The following is a 23696-nucleotide window of genomic DNA, read 5'->3' on the forward strand; positions in this document are numbered from 1 at the left end:
GGCATTCAAAGCATGGGTCTTCACAAGAATTTTTTACAATTGTTGTAAAGGATTCCACAATATTTATGTGAACAGCTCTGAACATGCTATGTAAACGTTCATATCTAGCATAGCAAACATTTCAACTGATTTTCTTCTATTTGGTCAAACAGGATGCTATGGCAGATATTGTGTCTCAGTTTCAGGCAACTGTGTTATCTGTTGCAAACCTTGTTCCAGATCAGTATTTTGATGCCTTCACTCGACCTGTTATTAACAACAAAATTGAAGAAAAAACATGTGGTGAAGGACCAAGTTTATCAACAATGTTTAAAGATGATAAACATCTTCAAACTATTATCCTACAAATAAAGGTATATGACCCCCTTGTTTATAAATTTATTTACATTTAAATATTTCATATTGCAGAGGTACTCAAGTAATAGTTTCAAACCTGAATGACTAACAGAATAACAGAGTTGGAAGGGACCTTGAATGTCTTCTAGTCCAACCCCTTGCTCAAGCAAGAGAACCCATACCATTCTGGACAAGTGGCTTTCCAATCTCATCTGAAAAACCTCCAGTGATGGAACACTCACTACTTCTGAAGGCAACCCATTCCACTGATTAATTGTTCTCATTATCAGGAAATTTCTCCTTAGTTCTAAATCGGTTCTGTCCTTGATAAGTGTCCATCCATTGCTTCTTGTCTTGCCTTCTGGTGGTTTGGAAAATAGGTTCACCCTCTTTTCTTTGTGGCAGTCTCTCAAATATTACCAACTATCACTCCTAGTCCTTCTCTTCACTAGACTAGACATACCCAATTTCTACAACCGTTCTTCATATGTTTTAGCCTCCAGCCCCCTTATCATCATTGTTGCTCTTCTCTGCACTCTTTCCAGAGTCTCAATGTCTTTTTTATAATGTGGAGACCAAAATTGGTTGCAATATTCCAAGGCATTATAAAGTGGTACTAACATGTCATGTGACCTTGATTCTAACCCTTTGTTAATACAACCTAGGATTGCTTTGGCTTTTGTGGCTGCTGCAGCACACTGCTGGCTCATATTTAGGTAATTGTCCACAAGAATTCCAAGATCCCTCTTGCAATTACTGCTGTTGAGTCAGGTTGCACCTTTTCTATATCTGTACATTTGGTCTTTCTTGCCTAAGTGTAAAATTTCTCACTTTTCTCACCATTGAATTTCATTTTGTTAGGGCACAGTGTTCAAATTTGACGAGATTTTTCTGGATCTTGAGCCCATCTTCTGGGTGTTGATTATTCCTGCCAATTTAGTGTCATCTGTAAATGTGATGAGTTCCCCTTCTATTTCCTCATCTAAATCGTTTATGAAGATATTGAAGAGTAAGCCAGAGTAAGAGTAAGAGTAAGAGTAAGCCAGAGTAAGAGTAAGATATCTGAGCCTAAGCCAGAACTTGGAGTACCCCACTGCTTACTTCCCTCCCTGTAGATGTAGCTCCATTAAGGACCACGTGCTGAGTGCGGTTTGTCAGCCAGTTACAAATCCATCTGGTGGTGATGCTGTTTATCCCACATTTTTCTAACTTACTCAGAAATAGATTGTGATCTAAGGGTAGATATTTCAACTTGCTCTTTAACTTTTATATGCTTCTATCACTGCTTCTATGTAAGAATGACACAGCATAGTAATAAATGACAATGAAAGTAGAAGAAATGAAATAGATCCATCGTATGGATAGAAGTTAATCAAAGACTATAATAATTTAAATATCATTTTTACTTTATAGGAAACAATTGATTCAGCATTTGAATCAGCAAATTTATATGCAGCTACTTTTGAAAAGTTTCGATTATTTTTCAGAGAAAATGAAAGCCTTGATTTGCCAGGTCTGAGGAAAGAAGAACCTGGTAAATATTCTTTTATATTTTGTTACATTCTGTGCTGCATTTGATTAGAAAATGATTTTCTTAGCAGACTGTGTTATGCCAGTAAACATTTGAAATATTGAAATTGTAGAAAATCTCCTGAATGTGGCATTAAACAAGTTCATTTACTGTAGGTAGCAGCACCTAGCCAACTTTGATCAAATTTGGGAATGTTGAAGAGGACTTTGTGGGATGACCATCAGAACATCCCAGAAGAAACAAATGAGAAGGGACTTCCATAGTGTTGCCTGAAACTACATCTAATTCTATAAAGTTATTAGGAGTCAAGTTTACTTTGAAGGAGACCTTTCTTTTATGTGAAAATGTTACATTTCATATGTTTTTAAAAGAAGAAAAGAGACTTCCTTTTTCATTTTCCCCAATATAGTATCTTACTATATTCTGAAATAAAGCTAAGGCAACCTGCTAAGGTAGATAAGATTCAGCTGAAATTATGTAATTATGTAACTGTGAATGGTGTGTAGCTGCTCATTGACTATCTGTATGTGGTATGATATAGTGATTAAAATTGAAAGATTTGTAGGTGTATCCATAATTAAATTTGGTAGTTTGACAGTGTTCTGTAGTAATGCACCTTTAAGGTTTTTAAACATATTTTATTGTGCTTTTTATTATTTTTATAAATAATTCAAGATGGTGAACTTAATATTCCCCCGTCCTCTTTTATCCACAACAAGAAACCTGTGAGGTGAATTGGGCCGAGAGAAAGGGCCTGACCCAAAGTCACTCACAGTTTCCTGGTTTCTATCTGGTGCCTTAATCACTAGATCAAAACTACTCTCCAGATGACATAAGTATTAAAGGATTATAGATAAAGTGTGTGTGTGAGAGAGAGAGAGAAAAAGAGAGAGAGAGAGAGAGAGAAAGCACACAAACACGCACATGCGCGCACGCACACACACACATGCACAGAATAAATTCTTGCTTTAATGACCTTGTCGGGCAAGGGGTATCTTTTAAGCTGAATGTCTACTAAGTGTCATTATTTCTTCATTATTATATGAAATTCAGACCAAGTGAGATCCATTATTTGTCTATGAATTCTAAAAGTCTCTACCAGGATTCAGCTTTAGGTTTCCTTTCTGAACTGAATTGAATTACAACAGAGGAAGACTGCAAATATTCTATTATAGAATAGTTGACTAGGGTGTGTAATATAGATAATCCTGGATTCTTTCTGATTCTTTAATTCACTAGAAGTAGTTGAACTTAAAAGGCAAAATGATGCTTAACAGTCCACTTGAAACATCAATCTGCAAACAAGCCTTTTTCTAGGGTCATGCTAGAACTGGAAACAGCAATTCCAGTCACAACTACTTTAAAGAATTGCAAAATGCTGCTGCATATAGGTGTTTAATATAAACTTCATGATAAAAAATATGAAATATTCATTGCAGTGACACAAGATCCTTTTTGTTGTTGCTTGATTTCTTACCTCTTCTATAGTTATCTTTTTATGCTGTGAGCATGCTTGCTCTGTGAAGTGCTATTGTACCTTTCAATCCAAAGCTTTTCACAGTTCTAATAGATGAGTTAATCTCATGAAATCTGCAATGAATATTCCATAGAGGCAATACCATTTTTTACAGCAAACATTTTTAAATAGTTAAAAGCTTTGGTATTTTCCAGGATGTTTTATCAGAGAAACACTTAACAGAACAGAATGGAATGGAACAGAATCCCTATTGTTAAGCAAATGTCTGTCCTTAAAACCTTCCACTTCTCTGAAATTGTATTGCTGAGTTGAGGAGATTGTTTATGTCTAGGTTTTATAACATTCTGGAATTGTCAGTGGCTGCTTTCATACACAATAAGCATTTGTTTATTTCTGTAAAAACACTCTATAGACCAGACAGGAGAAGATAACCCATTTTGAATGATCTCTGTTCATCACTAAAAAAAACTTTTTTCTAAATAAAAAGGGGGAAATGTATTTGTATTCTTTCCCATGAGGAAATACAATATAGTTTTCACCCCCAAGCCATCTGTAAATGACTAACTGTATCCTTTTGTTTAAAATAAACAGATGTTAAATTTTTTGCTGAACAACTGGAGAAATATCACAGACAACACAAAGAAGCTTTGGCAATAAAACAAAAGAGATCATTAGGTTTGTTCCTCATAGATGCTAAAAAGTTGAAAGACAAACTAATTCCATCACCAAAGCGCTGTTTGGAGGTAAATCTACATTGCCCTTTAACTTCATTTTTAATGTTACCCATACCAGATTAGAAATGAAATGGGGCCAATTAAAAAAACAAGAAAGTTTCTGCATACTAAAGGGATTTTCCAGAAAAATGTGTGTGTGTGTGAGAGAGAGACAATGTAACTGCAAAGATATATGGATTATTGGTTGATTGATTACTGATTTATATCCCAACTTTTCTTTGAAATCTAATAGAAATGTTCCCTCATTTAGTCTCTACAATAACCTTGGGTTAAGGTTGGGTTAAGACAGTGTCTCAAAATTGTGCACTGAACTCTATGGAAAAGCTTGGAAAGAAAATTCTATGGAGCAGAGTCAGTCTCGTATGGTGGCTTGGGCATTCCTCCTTCCAGAATAACTGAAATTTTATAAGATCTCATACCTTGCTGCAATTTCATGACATGTTTGTATTCTTGAACAAAATCCTGAAAAAACGTTCTATCTCAAATGTCCTTTGACATCTTACAAAATTTTGAAATCAAACACAATTTTAGTTATTTGTAATAATTTAAAAACAGTGTTTGGGAAATCTGGGGTGGCCCTTGGGGTGTGGTAGGTATTGACTTCTATTTCCAATAACTAGAAGACATTTTCCAAAACTCTATTGTCAATTTGTATTATGAACTGAAATTTTATTTATTTTGTTTATTTATATCATGCTTTTATTTTTACAAACTCCTTAAGCTACTGAATCTATCCAGCACACCTTCCTTCTCCCATTTTACCCACAACAACCCTATGAGGTGGGTTGAGCTGAAAGAGAGTGACTTGCCCAAAGTCCCTACGTCCATTTAATCACGACATGACATTTACTCATTATAAGCTACATAGTCTTGACTAAAGAATACTTTCATGTTATGTAAATTCTTATCTAAATGTTACTTTTCCTTTTATAATTTTACTAATGCTTTTAATGCTTTCTTTTGCATTTAGGTTATTAATGAGATGCTTCCTGTCATTGCAAAGAAAAAAGTGAACACCATTCTTGTTGAGGCAAATGATGCTAAATTTAAACTTGAGTTTTTGCCAAGTACAACTACTGAATATGTGCTTACTTTGACATTCCTTGATGAAATACAAGATAGAGTAAGTTCACCATACTGATTTTATTAAGTAGCATGAGTTAACAAGTTTCATTTTGCTACCATTGCCAGATGTGTTTTGCTTGCTTTTAGATACAGTTAATGAAACCCATATAAACTATTTGGTTTCTCATAAGAAATCAAATAGATCCTTTTGATCTGGGTAGTAATTGTGTTCTCTTATATTTGCCTTCCTGGGAGATAGGTACAATATAATGTGCATATCTAAATCTAGTCTTGCAGTACATCCTAGTTGAAATAAATAGGGCATGAAACCTATGTATCACAACTGGTTGTGTGGCCTGCCAAAGAGTAAGTTTCCTTCACATCTGCAGTGCCTAATTAGTGCTCACCAGATGTTTCCAACATCTTTCATTGGCTATGTTGGCACTAAGTGAAGTAGAAAATGTTTGGAGGACAGCAGGATGTTGGAAGAGATGCAATAGAGGAGAAATACGGCAAAATCAGTGGAGTTTATACCCAGTTTAGCTAATAGAGGTAGCACTTGTTTTGCAATCACAATTGGAAACTCAGTTATTAAGTGAAGTGGTTGTTAAGTAAAACTGTGACTGTGATTATGACCCAGGAACAAAAGAAATCCAATTCTCTTCCTCTCTTTTCTCTCATCCTGGGAGCCAATGGGGGAAGGTCTCCCCCATGACCCAGAGGCAAGGACATGTGCAACACAACAAATGTTGTTCTTCATGTTATATAGCATGTATATGAAACTACTGGGAGTGATCTCCCAGTTTGTGGTAAGTGTACTGATGATTTTCAGTTGTGCAAGTAATCTGGAGAGAGGGAGTGAGAGCAAGAATGAGTGCATTTGAACTTGATTTTCATGTAGGTAGCAGGTAAGGTCAATCTCTTTGTGCAATTTTAAAATCAGGTTCTGCCCTGTATTTAAAGTGACATTTGACAGCAATTTCGATTCGCTAGGAGTTTTAAGATAACCTGTCAGAGTATTTGCGAACAAAACGGAAAAATAATTTGTTTCTATCTTCCCTCAGATTGAAATTCTTGAAGATGAATCAAAAGTGGTTTCTAAGATGTATCAGCTTATTGAGCAGTATGTTATACCCACGCCTCCTGAAGATTTTGCTTTGTTTTCAAGTTTGAAGCCCTCTATTGTTGCTGTTCGCAATGCAATTGATAAATCTGTGGGTGAAAGAGATGCCAGCATTATTAAATTCTGCCAGCTTCTAGATGAAGATGTTCATGATCTGAATGAAGAAGTTAAAGAAGTTAGACTCCTAGCACAGGTATTAAATTAATTATTTTTTGTATTCCTATAATACTGAACTATAGTTTGTCACAGTCATCCAGAAGTTTAAACTGGATTTGGCGTTTTTATCCACCTGTCAAGTGCTTCTCGTGGACCTCAGATAAGCAGATGTTCATGTGTGATAGTGTTAAAGCTACTGCTACAGGATGAAAGCTGTTCCAAGTAAAGCTGCCTTTTACAATTGACTGGCAATGATTTTGTCAATACCGATGTTCAATCTTCAAGTGGTCCTCCAGTTATTTTGAGATTGTACCCAAGGAACCTATTACCATTGGTACTACTCATGCTGTCTCTTGCCACAGTCCTTCTATTTCTATTTGCAAGTCTTCTCATAATATACTAGTAATTCATGTTGCTATTTACTAGTTACTTACCCTTATTAGTTTCAGTAGTTGGGTGTGCTAAACCCAAGATGAATTCAAAAGCCATACTAAGTGGTAGAACTATGCTTCTCCAGCAAAAATTCTCAGAGTTAACATCTGATATTAAAAAAAGATGCCGTGGGTAAAAAGGCAACGAAAAGTCTTTGACTAAGAAGCAAGAAAAGCAAAGCAACCCAATGGATCTGGTGTAAGGAACCTCATAAATCGGGTATTCCACGTGGGTTTGGGGTTTTAAGTGAAGAAATATGGCAAGCTTTGATTTCACTTAGAAAAATCTATTTTAATGGCATGAACATATTAAAAGTGATAGGAAAACTTTTACAGCCCCACTTTTAATAGATACAACCGGATAGAATTTGAAGGCTGAACAGTTTGTACTGCGCCCTCTAACTCCTCCTTGGGAAATCAGGGCCGTGAGCAAAAGGTGAAAGAGTTGTTGAGAGCCATCCATTTATCATGTATACCTGCTCAACTGAACTGCTCTTTTATCAGATATTGAACCAAATACTTGCCTGCCTCTTTTTTCAGTTGATAACATAGAAACATTGATCAGTGCTACTTGGTGCTTTTTGTAGTAAGAATTAAATCAAGCAGAAAAAGTTAATTGCATTTACACTGTACTATGACGTTGAATATAATCTGTCTCCTCACTGAATTTAATTTTATGGTTTGATGTACAACATTTATGTGTAACCTTAATGATAGCTGATCATAAAATGACTTGGATTTTTTTTAAAAAAAAAAAAAATAGGATCCTCAGATTTTGGATGCAGATGCTGATCAAGACAAAGTGAAAGTAATTCTAAGTGAGTTGCAGGCCATTCTTGATGAAATACAAAAGCGGGCATTCCAGTATAAATCCTATCAGAAAAACTTCAAGGTAATTGGTCCACAATTCCATTTTGGTTCGTAGATGAATGTTTAAATTATGATTTGCAAAACCAAACAAGTCCTATGATGTATGAGATGGTGTGTATATTAATGGTAGCCTTGGCCTGCAATAGGAGGGACAGGTTCAAATTTCCACTCTATGATAGAATATTGAATGCCTTGAGCCTAATCAATTTCATAGGCACATAATGATAAAATAAGATTTAGGAAAGAGTGCTTCAATTCATAAGAACCGCTTATTTAGTTTATTTAATGAGACTATTATTCTAATTCTGCATATTCCAGAACAGTTCTGGTTTCTTGATTTTCACTATCACTCAGTCCTACTGGTTCTTATAATACAGCGCTAAACAGAATACAATACATTTATAATGTACTATCCAGGGTCTCTCTCTAATAATAAAAATATTTCTTTATTAGGGGTTTGGTAGTGTTTTCATTTCTTTTCTGTATTCTATTCAGCACTTACATTTCTGGGTTATGTGAAAGCATTGAAGTAACCAAACAAATATTTATTTACACACAATAAATGTGAAATGAACAAGGCTACAAGAGAAAAATACAGAAGTAGCTTTGATAACTGGATGCAGTTTGTAAATGTGTAGTGAATAACTCCACATTTAATTAAAAATATTCGTTTATAATTCACAGCAGCGTATGGAATCACCACAGCCCCATTATAACCAATATGTTTTAAATTACATCTGGACTAATTCAAACATGTGCAAACAATATTTTTTTTTATCATCCATCTTATGAAGTTGTAAAATCAATCATATATCTTTCTTTAAAATACAGTACATTATTTTACAATACATAGTATTGTATGTATTGTAAAACATCTCACCTGAACCATGAAATGGGTGGCAAATAAATTTGATAAATTAAATAAATAGTTTTTCAATACTTAATTGTTGTATTGTGGCCATGACATAGTTCTTTTTTTTTTTCAATCTTTCCCCTGTCTAACTATTATTGCACAACAGGCAATTATGTCCCTGCTACTGTTGACAATGTTTCAAGAAAATCTGTTTGCAAATCCCAGCTTATCTGCTAAATGACTGCTTTGTTTATAATGCAGAAGTTAGAGTTCTTATAGGTCAGTAGTTAGAGTTTGTATGAGCTGTCTACAAGTAATTTTGCCTACAGAAAAGAAAAAGCAATGAAAAAATAAATACAAGTTAAGGAAGGCAACTAAATGCCAAAATTCGTGTTGATATATGTTTTACACACCAGTGTTACCACTATTTTGAGTTGCAAATGGAAAGATTACTACAACAGTGACTGCAGATTGCAGTCATGGAAGTAAAATGAAATGTTACCTCTTCTGTGATCTCGGCATGCAAACCAAGTGAACAAAGAAAACCATTTCAAGTTTAGCTTGTCAAAATGTAGGCAGTGATGAATGTTTCTATACAATATTTCAAGTAGAGCTGTTTCCTAAGCACAAAACAAATTATTCTTCAGTTTTTTGCACATTCTTACTCTGAGGCGTGGTTTAATAATACAATACGTGCACAAGCTGCAATGGATCTAACAAAGCATTACTGTAGTCTCACATTCATTCTTCTCTCTTTCCTCTGCTTTCTGACTAGGAGAGAGACTTAGTTGCCATTTGATTTTATCTCCAGAGAATGCTGCCTTATTAAAAAAAAACAACCCAAGCCAGAAATCATGATTTATGAATCTGAAGCATCAGATTCATATATTATTTGAAATGGATTGATCTTTCCACTTCCGATTTATCAGTATTTAGTATTGTAGATTTTCTTTCAATATGTGTCATATTTTGCAACATATGGGCTTCAAATGAATGTAATTCAATTATTTCAATTGTTTCTTGAAAGGTGGACATAACAAAATTTGATACCTTGGAGGAAGTTTGTGCAGAGTTGAAGTTGAAACAACTGTTGTGGGACTCTCTTTCTGAATGGTCAATACTTGAGGAAGAGTGGATGGAGGTAAATTATATATATTGGAATTTAATGTTATCCATCTAAATGTACAGATTTAACAATCTAGAAAATTTTGGTTTTAAAAGGAGAGAGATGTGTTATAGACCAAATTGAAGTAAATTATCTTTTTAAATTATTCTTTGGGTTCCCTGGTTTTCAAGTTACTTTGGTCTGAAGGAGAACAACTAAAAAAAAAAGATATGAAAGTATTCAAGGGCCAAGCCATAAAGGTCATTATTAGATTAAAAATAGCACGTTAAATTGTATTTCAAAACAAAATAGTAACTAATGCAGAGCCTGCAAAATCTAGGCTACATATAGCTAACAACAGTAGCCAGAAAGTGCATAGGATACTGTTGTTTTGGACCAACTGTATTATATAAGTTTTTTAGAGGGCAGCACCAGATAGATCTTTTTATAGTAGTCAAATCAATTTATTTTATGAGGCTTCCTAACTTTTTAAAGGAATTCTGAATAAATTACAATTGTATTGAAGCATGACAGCAAAAGAACTATAAACAAAGCATCACAAATATCTAGGACCAAAGTACAAAATAATAAAATAACTAACAGAAAACAAAACAATACCAAAGACCAAAAACTATATGGTTTATTAAAAAGGGTTCTTATTCTAAATGGGTTCATCTCATACTCATGTTCTAGGATGGACCAGGTTCCCATGGAGAAATATTGTTCTATGGGGTAAACTTCTTTCAAAAAAAGAAATACATGGTAATTTAATGGTCTCAATTTAATTCTCAGGTTTACTTTTAAGTAAGTCTCCTACTGACTTCACTAAAGCTAGTATTTTTTTCTCTCTGCTTATATCTATATTAGATTTGGTTTTTGTAGATTATTTTAAAGTAAATTTCTTATATATACTAAGGAAGTTTTCTAACTAATATCTTTTTACTTACATATTTTTTGTAGTCTAAATTTGATAGCTTGGATCCAGAATTATTGAATGGTCAAGTTTCCAAATATGCTAAATTTGTGAATCAGCTGGAAAAAGGCTTGCCACCTAATAATGTTGTCCCACAACTCAAGGAGAAGGTGGAGAAAATGAAAGAAAAGGTACAAAGGGCCATTTGAAAATGTAATATAAAGAAATATTTTCAAATTAAAAAAAAAGTGAGACGGGCAATGAATTAGGAAAGTTTCTAAAAGAAAATAAATTTATACAGAAATATTCATCATGTCAGATTCATGTTTACAATGTTACATTCAAAGTTAAAGAGACAAAGATGAGTAAGGAGCTTTCAGAGTAAATAGTGAAGCAAGATCCAATGTTGAATAAATCAAGAAATGAGTAGAAGAATTAATAAATATTACTTAATATTAATATTAAGTAATATTAATAAATTAATAAATATTACATCAATTTTGACTTAAACAGCTGGCCATAGTTTTACTTTTAGATCAGATTAATAGCATAATAGCTAGTTAACAGAGTTCTATTGTAGCATGGTAAAGTTGCTAGCAGGATGTGATCTAGAGCATATTCAGATATCTAAATTCTTGTTTCCTATTAATCACATAATTTAAAAATCAGCAAAGAGATTAGCCATTTTAGTCTTTTTCAGTAATCCAAACCAGTATATATATTTGATACATTTGAGACTAAATTGTATTTCATACTAACTTCAAATATCTCATCTTTCTTCATTGGATAGAATGAATATCCCAAAGAGATTACTTTTTATGTTCTTATAATTGTATAGGGGAGACCAGAAGGGAGAAAGTGGGAAAAGGCAAGAGAAATTCATTATGCTGGAATCAACATTCTGCCATCTGGAAACTCAGCACCTTCTGTAATCCATGTATAGATTTATTTTCTATGAGAAACAATTCTGGCCATGCCAACTCGTTTTTCATACCTGCACATAGCTTCAGAATGTAATTTCTGAAACCTGGATGTTGCAGCTTTTGCAATAAATTTCTTCTATTGCCCCACTCCACAGTTGTGCATTAGCTTCATATAAATGGAGCTGCCACATCTTACTGTTTGCTAATATGTCATTTAGAACTGCTCTTCTTTCTCTTCTTCCAACACTGCTCCTGAGGGCTTAGTATGTTTAGTACCATGACAGTATACTTGCAGCCATCCAGAAAAACTTCCTGTGTGCAGTGCAGTGCTTGGTCATGTAACTACCCTGTTGATGGATTGCCTATGCAGTTTTAACAAATATTCTTCCTTTACCACTATCCTACATAAAACACCCCATTAGAAGAGATTTTATTTTTATAGCACCTGCATTATGTGGACAAATAATGGCAAATGCATGGTTGATCATGCATGAGATGGAATGGGAAGTATAAGTAAGGAGCATTATTATTTTCTATTTGAGGAGTGGGATAAAGAGATTTTTGTTAGCCTATGGAGGCTCAGATGCACTGAAGGTGGGCCTGTGGGCCAGCATAAAGGACATTTTATATTGACCAAGTTGGAAGAGTAAGGATAAATAGTGTTTTGCATGATTAGCAAACTATTTATTTTAGCAGAGAAATTCAAAAAAAACATAGTATGTAATAATACAGATATGAATGTTGATATAGAAGAAAAAGATAGAGAAATCCAAATAAAATATTATATTAAATATGTATTTAAAATATTGGAAAGTTATGGGTTAGTCATTTCTTTAGATTGGATGGAACACATCATAATTTATTATTACATTGTAACAGCCTGTTGGTTATTGGTCTGATTATTCATTGAAACAGGAAGATGGTGTGAATTGAGCTGTATTGATACACTTTTCATTCTTTCAGCTTCCAGTTATCACAGATCTTAGAAATCCTTTTTTGAAACCCAGACACTGGATAACTCTGGAACAAATAGTTGGTGCACCATTAACAGACCTGGAAAATCCATTAACCTTGGAGCGACTTACTCAGATCAGTGCTTTTGAATATACTCAGGAGATTCAGGATGTTTCTGGCCAAGCTTCTGGAGAAGCTTCTCTGGAGATTATTCTCAAAAAGGTATTTTTTAATACAAACCTCTAATCTTGGACTGAAATACATTATATTGATTGGTTATACTAAAGCTTTAATAATATTGTTAGGGATATACCCTAGCAAGATCTGCAGGGCAGGCAGGCAGGCAGGCAAAATATGTGTGAGATAAACGTTGTGTAGCTTACACTCAGTAAAAACAGATACAAGTGCTAATTAAATAGTTTTATTCCAGCAAGAGGTAAAGCATAGTCAAAACAGTCCATATATCATTCACTTAGTTCAGTCCGTCCAGGGATTATTCATTTGCAAATTCCAGTGTCGAAAAAGAGAGGTCAGTACACTTACAAATATCAGTCCGGTGATATATCTCCTCGCAGTAGAGAGATATGCAAAACTCAAAAACTCCTCTCTTCTTATCAGCAACTCTTCAGTAGGGAAATACGCAGCTAACAAACCATGCAATCCAGTAAATTGTCAGTAATTGCCAGTGAATCGTCAGCGTCTCGTCAGCAATCAATCAGGTCCTCTTGCTGCCTCTTATGGTGGTTTCACACCACACCCAAAATTACATGCTTTGCAGTTAAAGTGACACACACTTAAACTAACAATCATAGCTTATATATATTATTTTACCCAAACTACGTTAGGTGACCTATGTTATACCTAACAAATATATTTATTGAACTCACTTGGAGTTTATTTTATTTTATTTATTTTATTTTATTTATTTGTCAATTGTTTACAAGATAATAAGTATAATTGTATACATAGTTATGAATACATGAAATGGGTACATATAAGAAAAAGAAAAGAAAAATAAAAGAAACAATAGGACAGGGACGGTAGGCACGTTGGTGTGCTTATGCACGCCCCCTACAGATCTCTTAGGAAAGGGGTGAGGTCAATAGTAGACAGTCTAAGGTTAAAGTTTTTGGGGTTTGGGGAAGAAACTACAGAGTCGGGTAGAGTATTCCAGACATTGACCACTCTGTTGCTGAAGTTGTATTTCCTGCAATCAAGCTTGGTGCGGTTAACCTTGAGTTTGTATCTGTTGTGTGCTCTTGTGTTGTTATGGTTGAAGCTGAAGTATTCATTGACAGGTAGGACATTGCAATGTATGATTTTATATACCATGCTTAAATCAGACCGAAGACGGCGTAATTCAAGGTTTTCTAGTTCTAGAATTTCAAGTCTGGTGGCATAAGGTATTCTACAACGAGTAGAGGAGTAGAGAACTCTTCTTGTGAAATATTTCTGGACTTTCTCAATTGTGCTAATATCAGATACGTAATGTGGGTTCCAGACTGATGAGCTGTATTCGAGTATTGGTCTAGCAAATGTTTTGTATGCTCTAGTTAGTAGTGTGATATTACCAGAGAAAAAGCTACGTAAGATTAGGTTAACAACTCTTAATGCCTTTTTGGCTATGTAGTTACAGTGGGCTCTACCACTTAGATCATTAGAGGTAAGTATTCCAAGGTCCTTTACAGAGCTTGGATCATCAACAAGATCTTGACTATTCAGCTTGTATTTTATTTTCGGATTTTTTTTGCCAATATGTAAGACAGAGCATTTATTTGTTGAGATTTGAAGTTGCCATTTGTTTGACCATTCTGATACACAGTCAAGATCTTTTTGAAGGATAGCAGTATTGTCTGTGGTATTGAACAGCTTTACATCATCAGCGAAAAGAACGCAGTTGCTCTTAATATGATCACAGAGGTCATTTATGTAGAGTATGAAGAGAGTTGGTCCTAGAACACTGCCTTGGGGGACACCACTATTGACAGGTACAGAATTTGATAGGACGCTCCCAATTTTGACCATTTGTTGTCTGTTTGACAGGAATGCTTCTATCCAGTTATGCAGTTGTCCAGAGATACCATAGGATTTTATTTTTAGGAGTAGTTTGTCATGTACCACTGAATCAAAGGCTTTACAGAAGTCTATGTAGATTGCATCTATTGTTTTGCCCTGATCAAGTTGTGTAGTCCATATGTTTTTGCAGTGTAAAAGTTGCAGATTACAGGATAGTTTTTTTCTGAAACCAAATTGTTTATTGGAGAGTAGGTTGTTTGTCTCTAAGTGGAGGATGATGGATTGGTTAATAATTGATTCCATGACTTTACAGGTGATGCAGCATAAGGAGATTGGTCTGTAATTTTCAACTAGGCAAGGGTCTCCCTTTTTGAAGATGGGGATGACTGTGGCTTGTGACCATAGGTTAGGCAAGGAACTGGTCCTGAAATATTTTTCAAAGATTATGCTTAGAGGTTTGGCTATGGCAGTGGATAGCTTTTTTAAGAAATAGGCACATATTTCATCCAGTCCAATAGATAGAGATGGTTTTAGATTGCGTAGTGCTTTTTCAACATTGTCTTCTGTAAAATCGATACGTATTAGATCATTGTAGTTATCCGTGGTTCGGCTAGGAAATACTGGGCATGATCCATTGCTGTTTACAAATACTGAGCCAAAAAATGTGTTAAAGATGTTGGCTTTAATGGTGTCGTCGTTGCAGTCTTTACCATTAGGTCCTATCAGGGGTGGGATGGACCTTGAATCTTTTAGTTTGTTGTTTACAAAATTGTAAAAAGCACTGGTGGAATTGGTGCTTAGAAGGTTTTCCTCTTGTTTAATGTGATAATTGGTGCATTCGGTCTTTATTTGGTGGCATAAATTTTTGTATCGGCTTTTGAAATTGGCAACGTGACCAGATTTGTTTTTCCGCCAGAGTGATCTGTTTTTGGATTGAAGTTTCCTTATTATTATGGGCAATCTGTTTTTTTGTTTTGTTTTGGGAGTTGTTGTTGGTATATATAGTTTGATGACTCTTTTGACTTCAAGTAAAAATATGTTGTAATGGTCTTCAACAGTAATGCATCCAGTGAATAGAAATTGCCAATCAAGGGATGAGAGATCGTTGTCTATAAGATCATAGTTGCCTTTTTTGAAATTATAATTGGGGATCACATCATTGTGGTGGTTTTTGTGTGGACGTATGTTGAGACAAAAGTCAATCATATTGTGGTCACTGCTGGAAAAGGGTTCTTTAGTTTGTATTCCGTAAATTAAATTCAAACTATTGCAGAAGATGAGATCGAGGCAGTTGTTTAGTCTAGTGTTGTTGGTTACTAGTTGTTCCAGTCCCAGATTTGTAACAGCATTGTAAAAGGTTGCATGTATGGTTTCAGTTGTACATTCATTTAGGGTCCAGTCAATATGAGGCAGATTGAAATCACCAAGAAAGATAAAAGGGTATGGGCAGGATGCTGCCCATGTTAGTAGTGTATTTAGCTTGTTTACATGTTCGATGTCATAATCAGGTGCTCTGTAACATAGTAAGAATTGAATTGTGATATTTAAGGATAGTTCACAGATAATGGTCTCAGGAAGAGCAAGCTCCTGGGTAACTTGAATATTTTTTAGATGTAAGGACTTTTTATAGAAGATAGCAACACCACCTCCTCTACGAATTTCACGATCTGATCGGTAAACATGATAGTCTCTTACTGTGGTAATGGAGTCAGGGAGAGATGCGTTGAGCCATGTTTCACAGACAAATATAATGTCGAATTTAGCCATATTTAGTAGGAGGAAAAATTCAGGTATTTTATTTACAAGGCTTCTTGCATTGAGTAGCTTGCATTTAAGGCCAGCAGTAGTTGGAATTGAGGTAGTTAGGGGCGTGCATGCCTAGTCTTGGGTGATGGTGGATTGGTTGAGGTAGGGTTGTGGTTGAAGGTTAAAGCTGAGTTGCGGGATGTGTGACTTACTTTTGATACAGTCAGCATGGTAGTCAATGTACAGGTCCTTCTCTCCATTGTCTAGATGTTTTTTGAGTTCAGTGCGGAGTACACAGGAGCGGGCACATTGCTGTATGGTTAGGTCAGGGCGACAACGGAGGTTCTTATGGTTGGTGTTGGTTTTGGCGAGTGAATTTATAGTGTAAATGAATTTGCGTTTGCTTGATTCATTTTTGCAAATGACCCTGCAAAAGCGTGGGGTCACAGAGCCGTCTCTGTTTTTGAGCTCTCGGCCAATGTGGGAAATGTCAAGTATTTCATCAGATGATGTTGGGGAGACTACAATATTCTTCCAAGTAAACATTGAGTAGTTCACTGCTTGAATTACAGTAGTCACATCAGTAGAAGAAACTTCATGAATAAGGGAATCAGAAAAGGAACAAACATAATAGTTGTCATGATGCCAATGTGGCTATCTGAGATTTTATGATAAACTGTTACAAACTGGATTTTTCTAAATAGTAATTTGTCAAGCATTCTTCTCTGTTTGTTTTGCTTCTTATGGGCAAAATTGAAAATGATTCTTAGCTCTTGTTCCGTCTCCCCTTTCCCACTCCTCCTATGTATATGGGTAGTCCTTGACTTATTCATTTAACAACCATTTACAGTGCCACTGAAAAAATGACTTACAACCTGCTTTCATACTTACAACTTTTCCAGTGTCCCTGTGGCCACACAATTAAAATGTGGGCGCTTGGCAACTGGCATGTATGTATGATGATTGCAATGCCCTGGGGTCACGTTATCTCTATTAGCCAATTTCTAACAAGCAAAAGCAATGGGAAAAGTCGTTTAACAATCATGTGAGTCAATTAACAATTGAGGTGACTCACTTAACAGCCATGGCAAAACAGGTTATAAAATCAGGTGTAACTCACTGAACAACCACTTCACTGAGCAACTGATGTTCTGGTCTCAATTGGAATCATAAGTCTAGGACTACCTGTATGTTTACTCGTTCAACAGCCAACTTTATCTATGCATGAGGATCCATTTTACCAATAAACTTGTTGGTGATGGAGAAGCCTATAGTTGCTCTTCTTTATTCCTTTTAGCAGGTTCACTGATAATCCCAGGCAACTGTGTATGAATTGTGTAAACAAACCATAAATGGAGGCATTCATATTGTTAGCTGTGCATGCTGTTTGTTTGCTAATAAGCTTATGTGGTATGAATGCATCTAATTTGTCAAAATTATATTCAGAATTGTATTATATTTTTCTTCCAGGTGGAAGATGCCTGGAAAACAACAGAATTCGTTGTAATTCCTCATCGTGATTCAAAAGATGTTTTCATCCTTGGTGGCACAGATGACATTCAGGTTAGAAACTATTTTTGTCTAAATTAGTTTTTAAAGCAAACTGTCTGTATTTATTCTGTCCAGATTGAGAAATCTGGCAAAAACTCATAAGATATTCAGTCCAGATAGCAGGTTGTTCTGTTTTCTCACTGAACAGTTCCCTATTGGAGACTACATAGGTGCAATTAGATCAACCAGCTTTAAAATAAAAATTTGTTTTTGTTGGCCTATTGATCCCTAATACCTTTACCATTTGTATTTTATTGGCCAAGCATACCAAGCCTCAGTGAGAAAGCATATAATTCTTCCGGTATTTACAGTGTGTTCTCTCCTGCTCTCTCTCTCTCTCTCTCCCCCCCCTCTCTCACACACACACACACACCAAGAGGGTTTGAGCACAGTATACAACGCTAAAGCCTAAGTCCAAAATCCAAGGTCCAAAGTCCAGCCACAAATTCAGCAAAAAAGGCAAAAGTCCAGAATCAGGGAAACAGAAGTCATAGAGTCGGAGCACATGCGCGGAAATGGATGGGTTGTTTCCAACATTGCTTTGTGTCAGCCAGTACTGCTCATTAGGAAGGGTGAGGCTGCCTCCATGTGAATAGACTTGTCAACCCCATTGGGCCTTCTCTGTTCAGGCCTGTGCACCCTGGATCTGGTGGAGGAGGCAATTTCTTCTCATACCTGCTAACTGACTGCAGCTGCATCCCTTTTCTGCCCCGCACTTCTGGCTGGTTATCTGAGCCTTCTGGCTGCAGCTATGTCTCTTCGTTCTCCTTTTTAGCCAGGCATTTATCCAGCTGCTCCCCTAACTGTCCTTACGATGTTCCTGGCCTCTTCTCCTCTTGCCCATCCTTCTGCATACAAAATTCCCTGCTTCTTCCTGACACTCCTCCATACCTCATTCCAAAGTCTCCAGAGCCACCTCTTCCTTGTCATCTAAGCCAGCATCCGGGGAAGCCATAACACAATGCAGTGCTAACTTATCTACATAGTGGATAATAATGTAGAGAAATCCATTTTCAAAGCTATTTTTGTTCCGGTGGTGTGCAACCAATAATAGATACAGATAGCCCTCAATTTATGATCTCCACTGAGCCCATAATAACAGTCGTAAGTTGGAGTGGGGGAGGCCCACATAGGTCCAGGTCCACCCTGCAAATAAATATTGATTTTTGTAACCCATATAAACAAAAATTCTTTGGAGGTCCTCTATAATACTTAAAAGTGGGAGGTGGTCCTGAGACAAGAAATATTGAACTATCATGTATTACTGGAATTTCACCTAACAGAAATGAATGTGTTGTTTTACTTTTCCTTTAAGGTTATTCTAGATGATAGTACTATTAATGTAGCAACAATTGCTTCTTCACGGTACGTAGGCCCTCTCAAACCACGAGTTGATGAATGGCAGAAGCAGCTCTCTTTATTCAATCAGACATTGGTAGGTACCGCATTTTTAAATAATTTCTTCTAAATTTTGAAGTTTGTCTTAAAAGTAAGATATCATGTTGACAATGTTATTTAATACGCACTTAGTTCATTTTGGGCACAGCTCACTTGGCAGCATTTTAGCTAATCTCGAAAAAGCAAAGTTGGGTCAGACCAATTAGTAATTTGAAAGGGAGGTCAATGGGAAAATGAAAGGCTGTAACCTCACTTATAACTAGAAGAATTAGAAGAATTCTAATTCTAGAAGAATTCTGATTGTTGCAAAAAAAAACCCAACCCTGATAACGTCACGGAGTCAAGCTTAACTTGAGGGATACTTTACTTTATTGTACAAGAATATCTTATAGAATGTTAATATTTAAGAAGCTCACATAGATCATAATTAAAATATTCAACTAGATTCAAAGAGATCCAACTTCAGGTCCTCTCTTAGCTATGACATTGGAACAGTTCTCACAGGGCCTGTTATGAGGAAAATGCTGAATGTACTATCTTGAGCTCTTGAAGGATCTAACAAATAATTCATCAGTCAAGTGGCATTGGTTCTTCTTTATCAAAGGCTTGAAGAGATGTAAATAAAGTAATTTCAGGGAATATTAAATAATTTCACTATAAAAAGATTTTGAAAGAGTTTTTTTCTCCATTATTTCTGCTGAAATAGATAGGTAGCAGTTTTGCCTGAGAACCAGTATCCACACTCATACATTTGTGGAGGGAAAGCACCCATTATATGTGTAAAGTGTGCCCTGTGTAAATTTTTGTTGCACACAGGGAGCATTTCCAAAGGTTGTGAATAACATTTTTCTGATACCTTTACACCTACCTTTCTTGTTTGCTAGGAGGAATGGCTGACATGTCAGAGGAATTGGCTCTATTTAGAAAGCATTTTCAGTGCTCCTGATATTCAAAGACAGTTGCCGGCAGAAGCCAAAATGTTTTTACAAGTAGATAAGTCTTGGAAGGAAGTTATGAGAAAAGTGAATCGACTGCCTAACGCCCTCCGTGCTGCTACTCAGCCTGGTAATAATATAGTATGTCTAAATTAATTGCTGTTTGCATTAAACCATGTATCCCTTCCATTTAAAGGCAGCCACATATCTTGTTTCCCACATCTACTCATAATACCAGAAATCTGTCAAATAATGTATGCACAATTCATTACATATTCTGATCTTATTTTGATTGAAAACTGCTTATTCCTTTATAAACCCTTGCTCGTTTTTAATGTGTTTTTACTGTTCTTTCCTTTTTTTTCTAGAATATTTTTTTCAGGATTTCTAACTAAATTCTTAACACCCTCAGCACTACAATCAGTAAATATTCAATAAATAAAAGTATTTCTTGTAGGTTAGACTCACCTGAATAGGATCCAAAAGTTGTTCATATCACATATTTGTGTATTGTTAAATTAATACTTAATCTATTTTTTCTAATATATTTCAAAAGACTGCATCTCATAGGATAACATGGCTTGAAATATAGGAATATGCTAAGGTTCATCCTGAGACGTAGATGTTTTCATTTTATCTGTTTCCATTTTACACTTTTATCCATTATTGTTCTCTGACACAGGCCTTTTAGAGACCTTTCAGAATAATAATGCTCTTCTTGATCAGATTCAGAAGTGTCTGGAGGCCTATTTGGAATCCAAGAGAGTCATTTTCCCAAGGTTAGTTAAGAATCAGTAAGAAGATAATTAAGTCATCTGTTCTGTTGCTTTATCCTTTATTAGCCGGGAATACAATCCTGGCAAAGTTTACATATATTGAATCTCATTGATTTAAATGAAAGAGATAATTTGCTTCCATTGAAACTAATTAGGACTTAATTACCGTGTTTCTCACAAAATAAGGCCAGGCCTTTTTTTTTTTTGACCACCAAAAAAACGGCTAGGCCGTCTTTTTGGTGGTGACTTAATCCCCCCCCCTTGCATCCTTGGGTGGGCGGGCAGCAACAGCTTGGATGTTGACCTTGGCGTTGGTGGGGCACTTCATATCAGGAGACCTTCCACCACCATTGCTTTCCCTTCTCCCTTGCTGCCGCGGTGTTTAGAGCAACGCCATGGCGTTTGGCACAGCCACGTGCAGCCAGCCAGGGCTCCTCCCTGCAACCGGAGCCCGGTGAAGACACCCGGCTTCAGGTGCTCCTGTCGCTGCTTCCCCTTTGCCTTCAAAGGTAAAGCCAATTATTTTAAAAATGATGCCCTACTACAACAAAGACTCCCCTGTCCGAGAGGGCAACCCAACCCCACATGGGGAGGTGAATGTCCTGGGGCTGCAGTGCAGGATCAGCTCACCTCGGGAGAAGCGCCCAGCTGCCATCCCTGCCTGGCGCCAGGCAGAGCGCCAAGAGCTTTGCCTGCGGCGCCCAGCGCAGCTGACAGGCGCTCCCTCCTTTCCAGCAGCAGAGCTCTCACCAAGGCAGTGAGCGCTTCCCCGCAGGACCCTCCACTTATCCTACCAGGGCTGCGCCAAAGCCATGCGGGCTGAGCAGAGACAGTAAAGTGAGCCGTGGGTGTGCACCCACCTGCCAAGCAAAAGAGCCGGGCTGACCTGAGCTTGGCTTCCTTCCCAAGTCCCTCCAGCTTGAACCCGAAGGGGCCACCTGGAGAGGCTGCCTGCGGCAGTGATAGCGCCCACCCGTCCACGGACAGGGAGGCGAGATGATAGCAGCGCTGCTTCCCTGGCCAGCGGAGAGAGCCTGAAGCTGCCCATCCTTTCCAACCCTCGCCCAGCCTGTCCCTGTCCCCACGCATCTCCAAATGCATCAGCAGCTCCAAACGCTGCAGCAGAATGGGCATCAGGCAGAAGCGCTGACTTGGCGGGGCTCAGCTGGGCAGAAGATGCGGTGCAGGCTGTTGCCTTGCCTCCCTGTCCATGGATGGGTGGGTGCTATCACTGCCTTGGGCAGCCTCTCCCAGTGGCCCTTTTGGGTTTGGGCCAGAGGGACTTGGGAAGGAAGCCAAGCTTGGGTCAGCCTGGCTCTTTTGCTTGGCAGGCAGGTGCGCACCCGTGGCTTGCTTTCCCGGCTCTGCCCAGCCCACACAGCTCTGGCGCGGCCCTGATGGGATGAACAGAGGGTCCAGCGGGGAGGCGCTTTCTGCCTTGGCGAGAGCTTTGCCGCCGGGCAGGAGGGCCCACCTGTCAGCTGCGCTGGACGCCCCAGGCAAAGCTCTTTGCACTCTGCCCCACCCCAGGCAGGGATGGTGGCTGGGTGCTTCTCCCGGGGTGGGCCGATCCTGCGCTGTGGCCCCAGGAGATTCACCTCCCCACATGGGGTTGGGCTGCCCTCTCGGGCAGGGGAGGCTTTGTCATACCGGTAGTAGGGTGTCATTTTTAAAAGAATTGGCTTTACCTGTGAAGGCAAAGGGAAGGTGGTGACAGGAGCGCCTGAAGCCGAGTGTCTCTGCTGGGCTCCGGTTGCAGGGAGGAGCCTTGGCTGGCTGCGCGTTGCTGTGCCAAACGCCGCGGCGTTGCTCTAACGCCGCGGCAGCAAGGGAGAAGGGAAAGCAACAGTGGAGAAAGGTCTCCTGGTACGAAGTGACCCACCAATGCCAAAGTCAACGCAGGCAGCACCATATTTGGGTATGCAACAAAAGTACTTCCTAACGGCAAGCCCCCCCACACCATTCCCCCCCATTTCGCATGTTTAATATAGGCCTTAATTTGGGGATAGGGGCTTAATTTGATTTTATGCCAATAAAACATGCTGGGCCTTCCTATTGGTGGAGGCCGTATTGTTGGAGAAACACGGTAGTTCAGTTTAGGATTATCATTGCCGGGTTTTTTTTTATTTAAAATGATACTCATTGCAAACAGTGAATTTAATTAGATGCTTAAAGGCCATCTCACACCATTCTGTACATTTAAATAAAAGTATGTACCATTGAAATATGTTATACTTTCATAAGCTAATGTCAGGAATGCTGCCTAAAATGATCTGCCCAGTTCTTTTTTATTTTTGTTCATCAGACATGTTAAGGCCTCCCAATTTTGAAAGACTAATAAGTATAATTATAAAATGTATTTTATAAAACATTACATAGGCTTCATTTGTATTTAAATTTGCATTTTACAATTTTTAATGTTATTTCAGGTTCTACTTTTTATCGAATGATGAGCTCTTGGAAATATTGGCCCAAACTCGCAATCCTCAAGCAGTTCAGCCTCATTTAAGGAAATGTTTTGATTCCATTTCTAAACTGGAGTTTGCCTACATGGCACCAGCTGAGGGAGAAGAGAAAGTTCTCACAAATGACATTCTAGCAATGCTGTCCCCCGAAGGTGAAAGGGTAAGCATTTTTTAAAAAAAAATTCTAGGAAAATGCCAATGCCTATGATAACTATAAATAAGATAATTCACGAAAAGGTATGTTGCAAGAAACCTATAAAGAGTGGATGAATAGAAGGCTATATTTTTGTATATAAAATCACTCTATAGTATGGGTACCATTTAGTATCTGGTGTTTT

The 23696-nt window shown here is 37.3% G+C and overlaps 1 protein-coding gene across 1 annotated transcript in view; it reads left to right on the forward strand.

Moving 5' to 3' along the window:
• Positions 1-23696, forward strand: part of DNAH6 (dynein axonemal heavy chain 6) — a 174093-nt gene that overhangs the window by 14602 nt on the left and 135795 nt on the right. Inside the window, exons 11-24 of the mRNA XM_026712631.2 lie at positions 153-353; positions 1750-1870; positions 3936-4087; positions 5049-5201; positions 6208-6459; positions 7617-7745; positions 9604-9717; positions 10642-10785; positions 12481-12693; positions 17704-17796; positions 19100-19219; positions 20067-20247; positions 20800-20896; positions 23323-23518. Coding sequence (XP_026568416.2) covers positions 153-353; positions 1750-1870; positions 3936-4087; positions 5049-5201; positions 6208-6459; positions 7617-7745; positions 9604-9717; positions 10642-10785; positions 12481-12693; positions 17704-17796; positions 19100-19219; positions 20067-20247; positions 20800-20896; positions 23323-23518 — 2166 coding nt within the window. The remainder of the gene's footprint in view (positions 1-152; positions 354-1749; positions 1871-3935; positions 4088-5048; positions 5202-6207; positions 6460-7616; positions 7746-9603; positions 9718-10641; positions 10786-12480; positions 12694-17703; positions 17797-19099; positions 19220-20066; positions 20248-20799; positions 20897-23322; positions 23519-23696) is intronic.

The sequence above is a fragment of the Pseudonaja textilis genome, chromosome 2 (genome assembly GCF_049901715.1).
Source record: "Pseudonaja textilis isolate UNSWEBS1 chromosome 2, rPseTex1.2, whole genome shotgun sequence".
Taxonomy (NCBI): domain Eukaryota; kingdom Metazoa; phylum Chordata; class Lepidosauria; order Squamata; family Elapidae; genus Pseudonaja; species Pseudonaja textilis.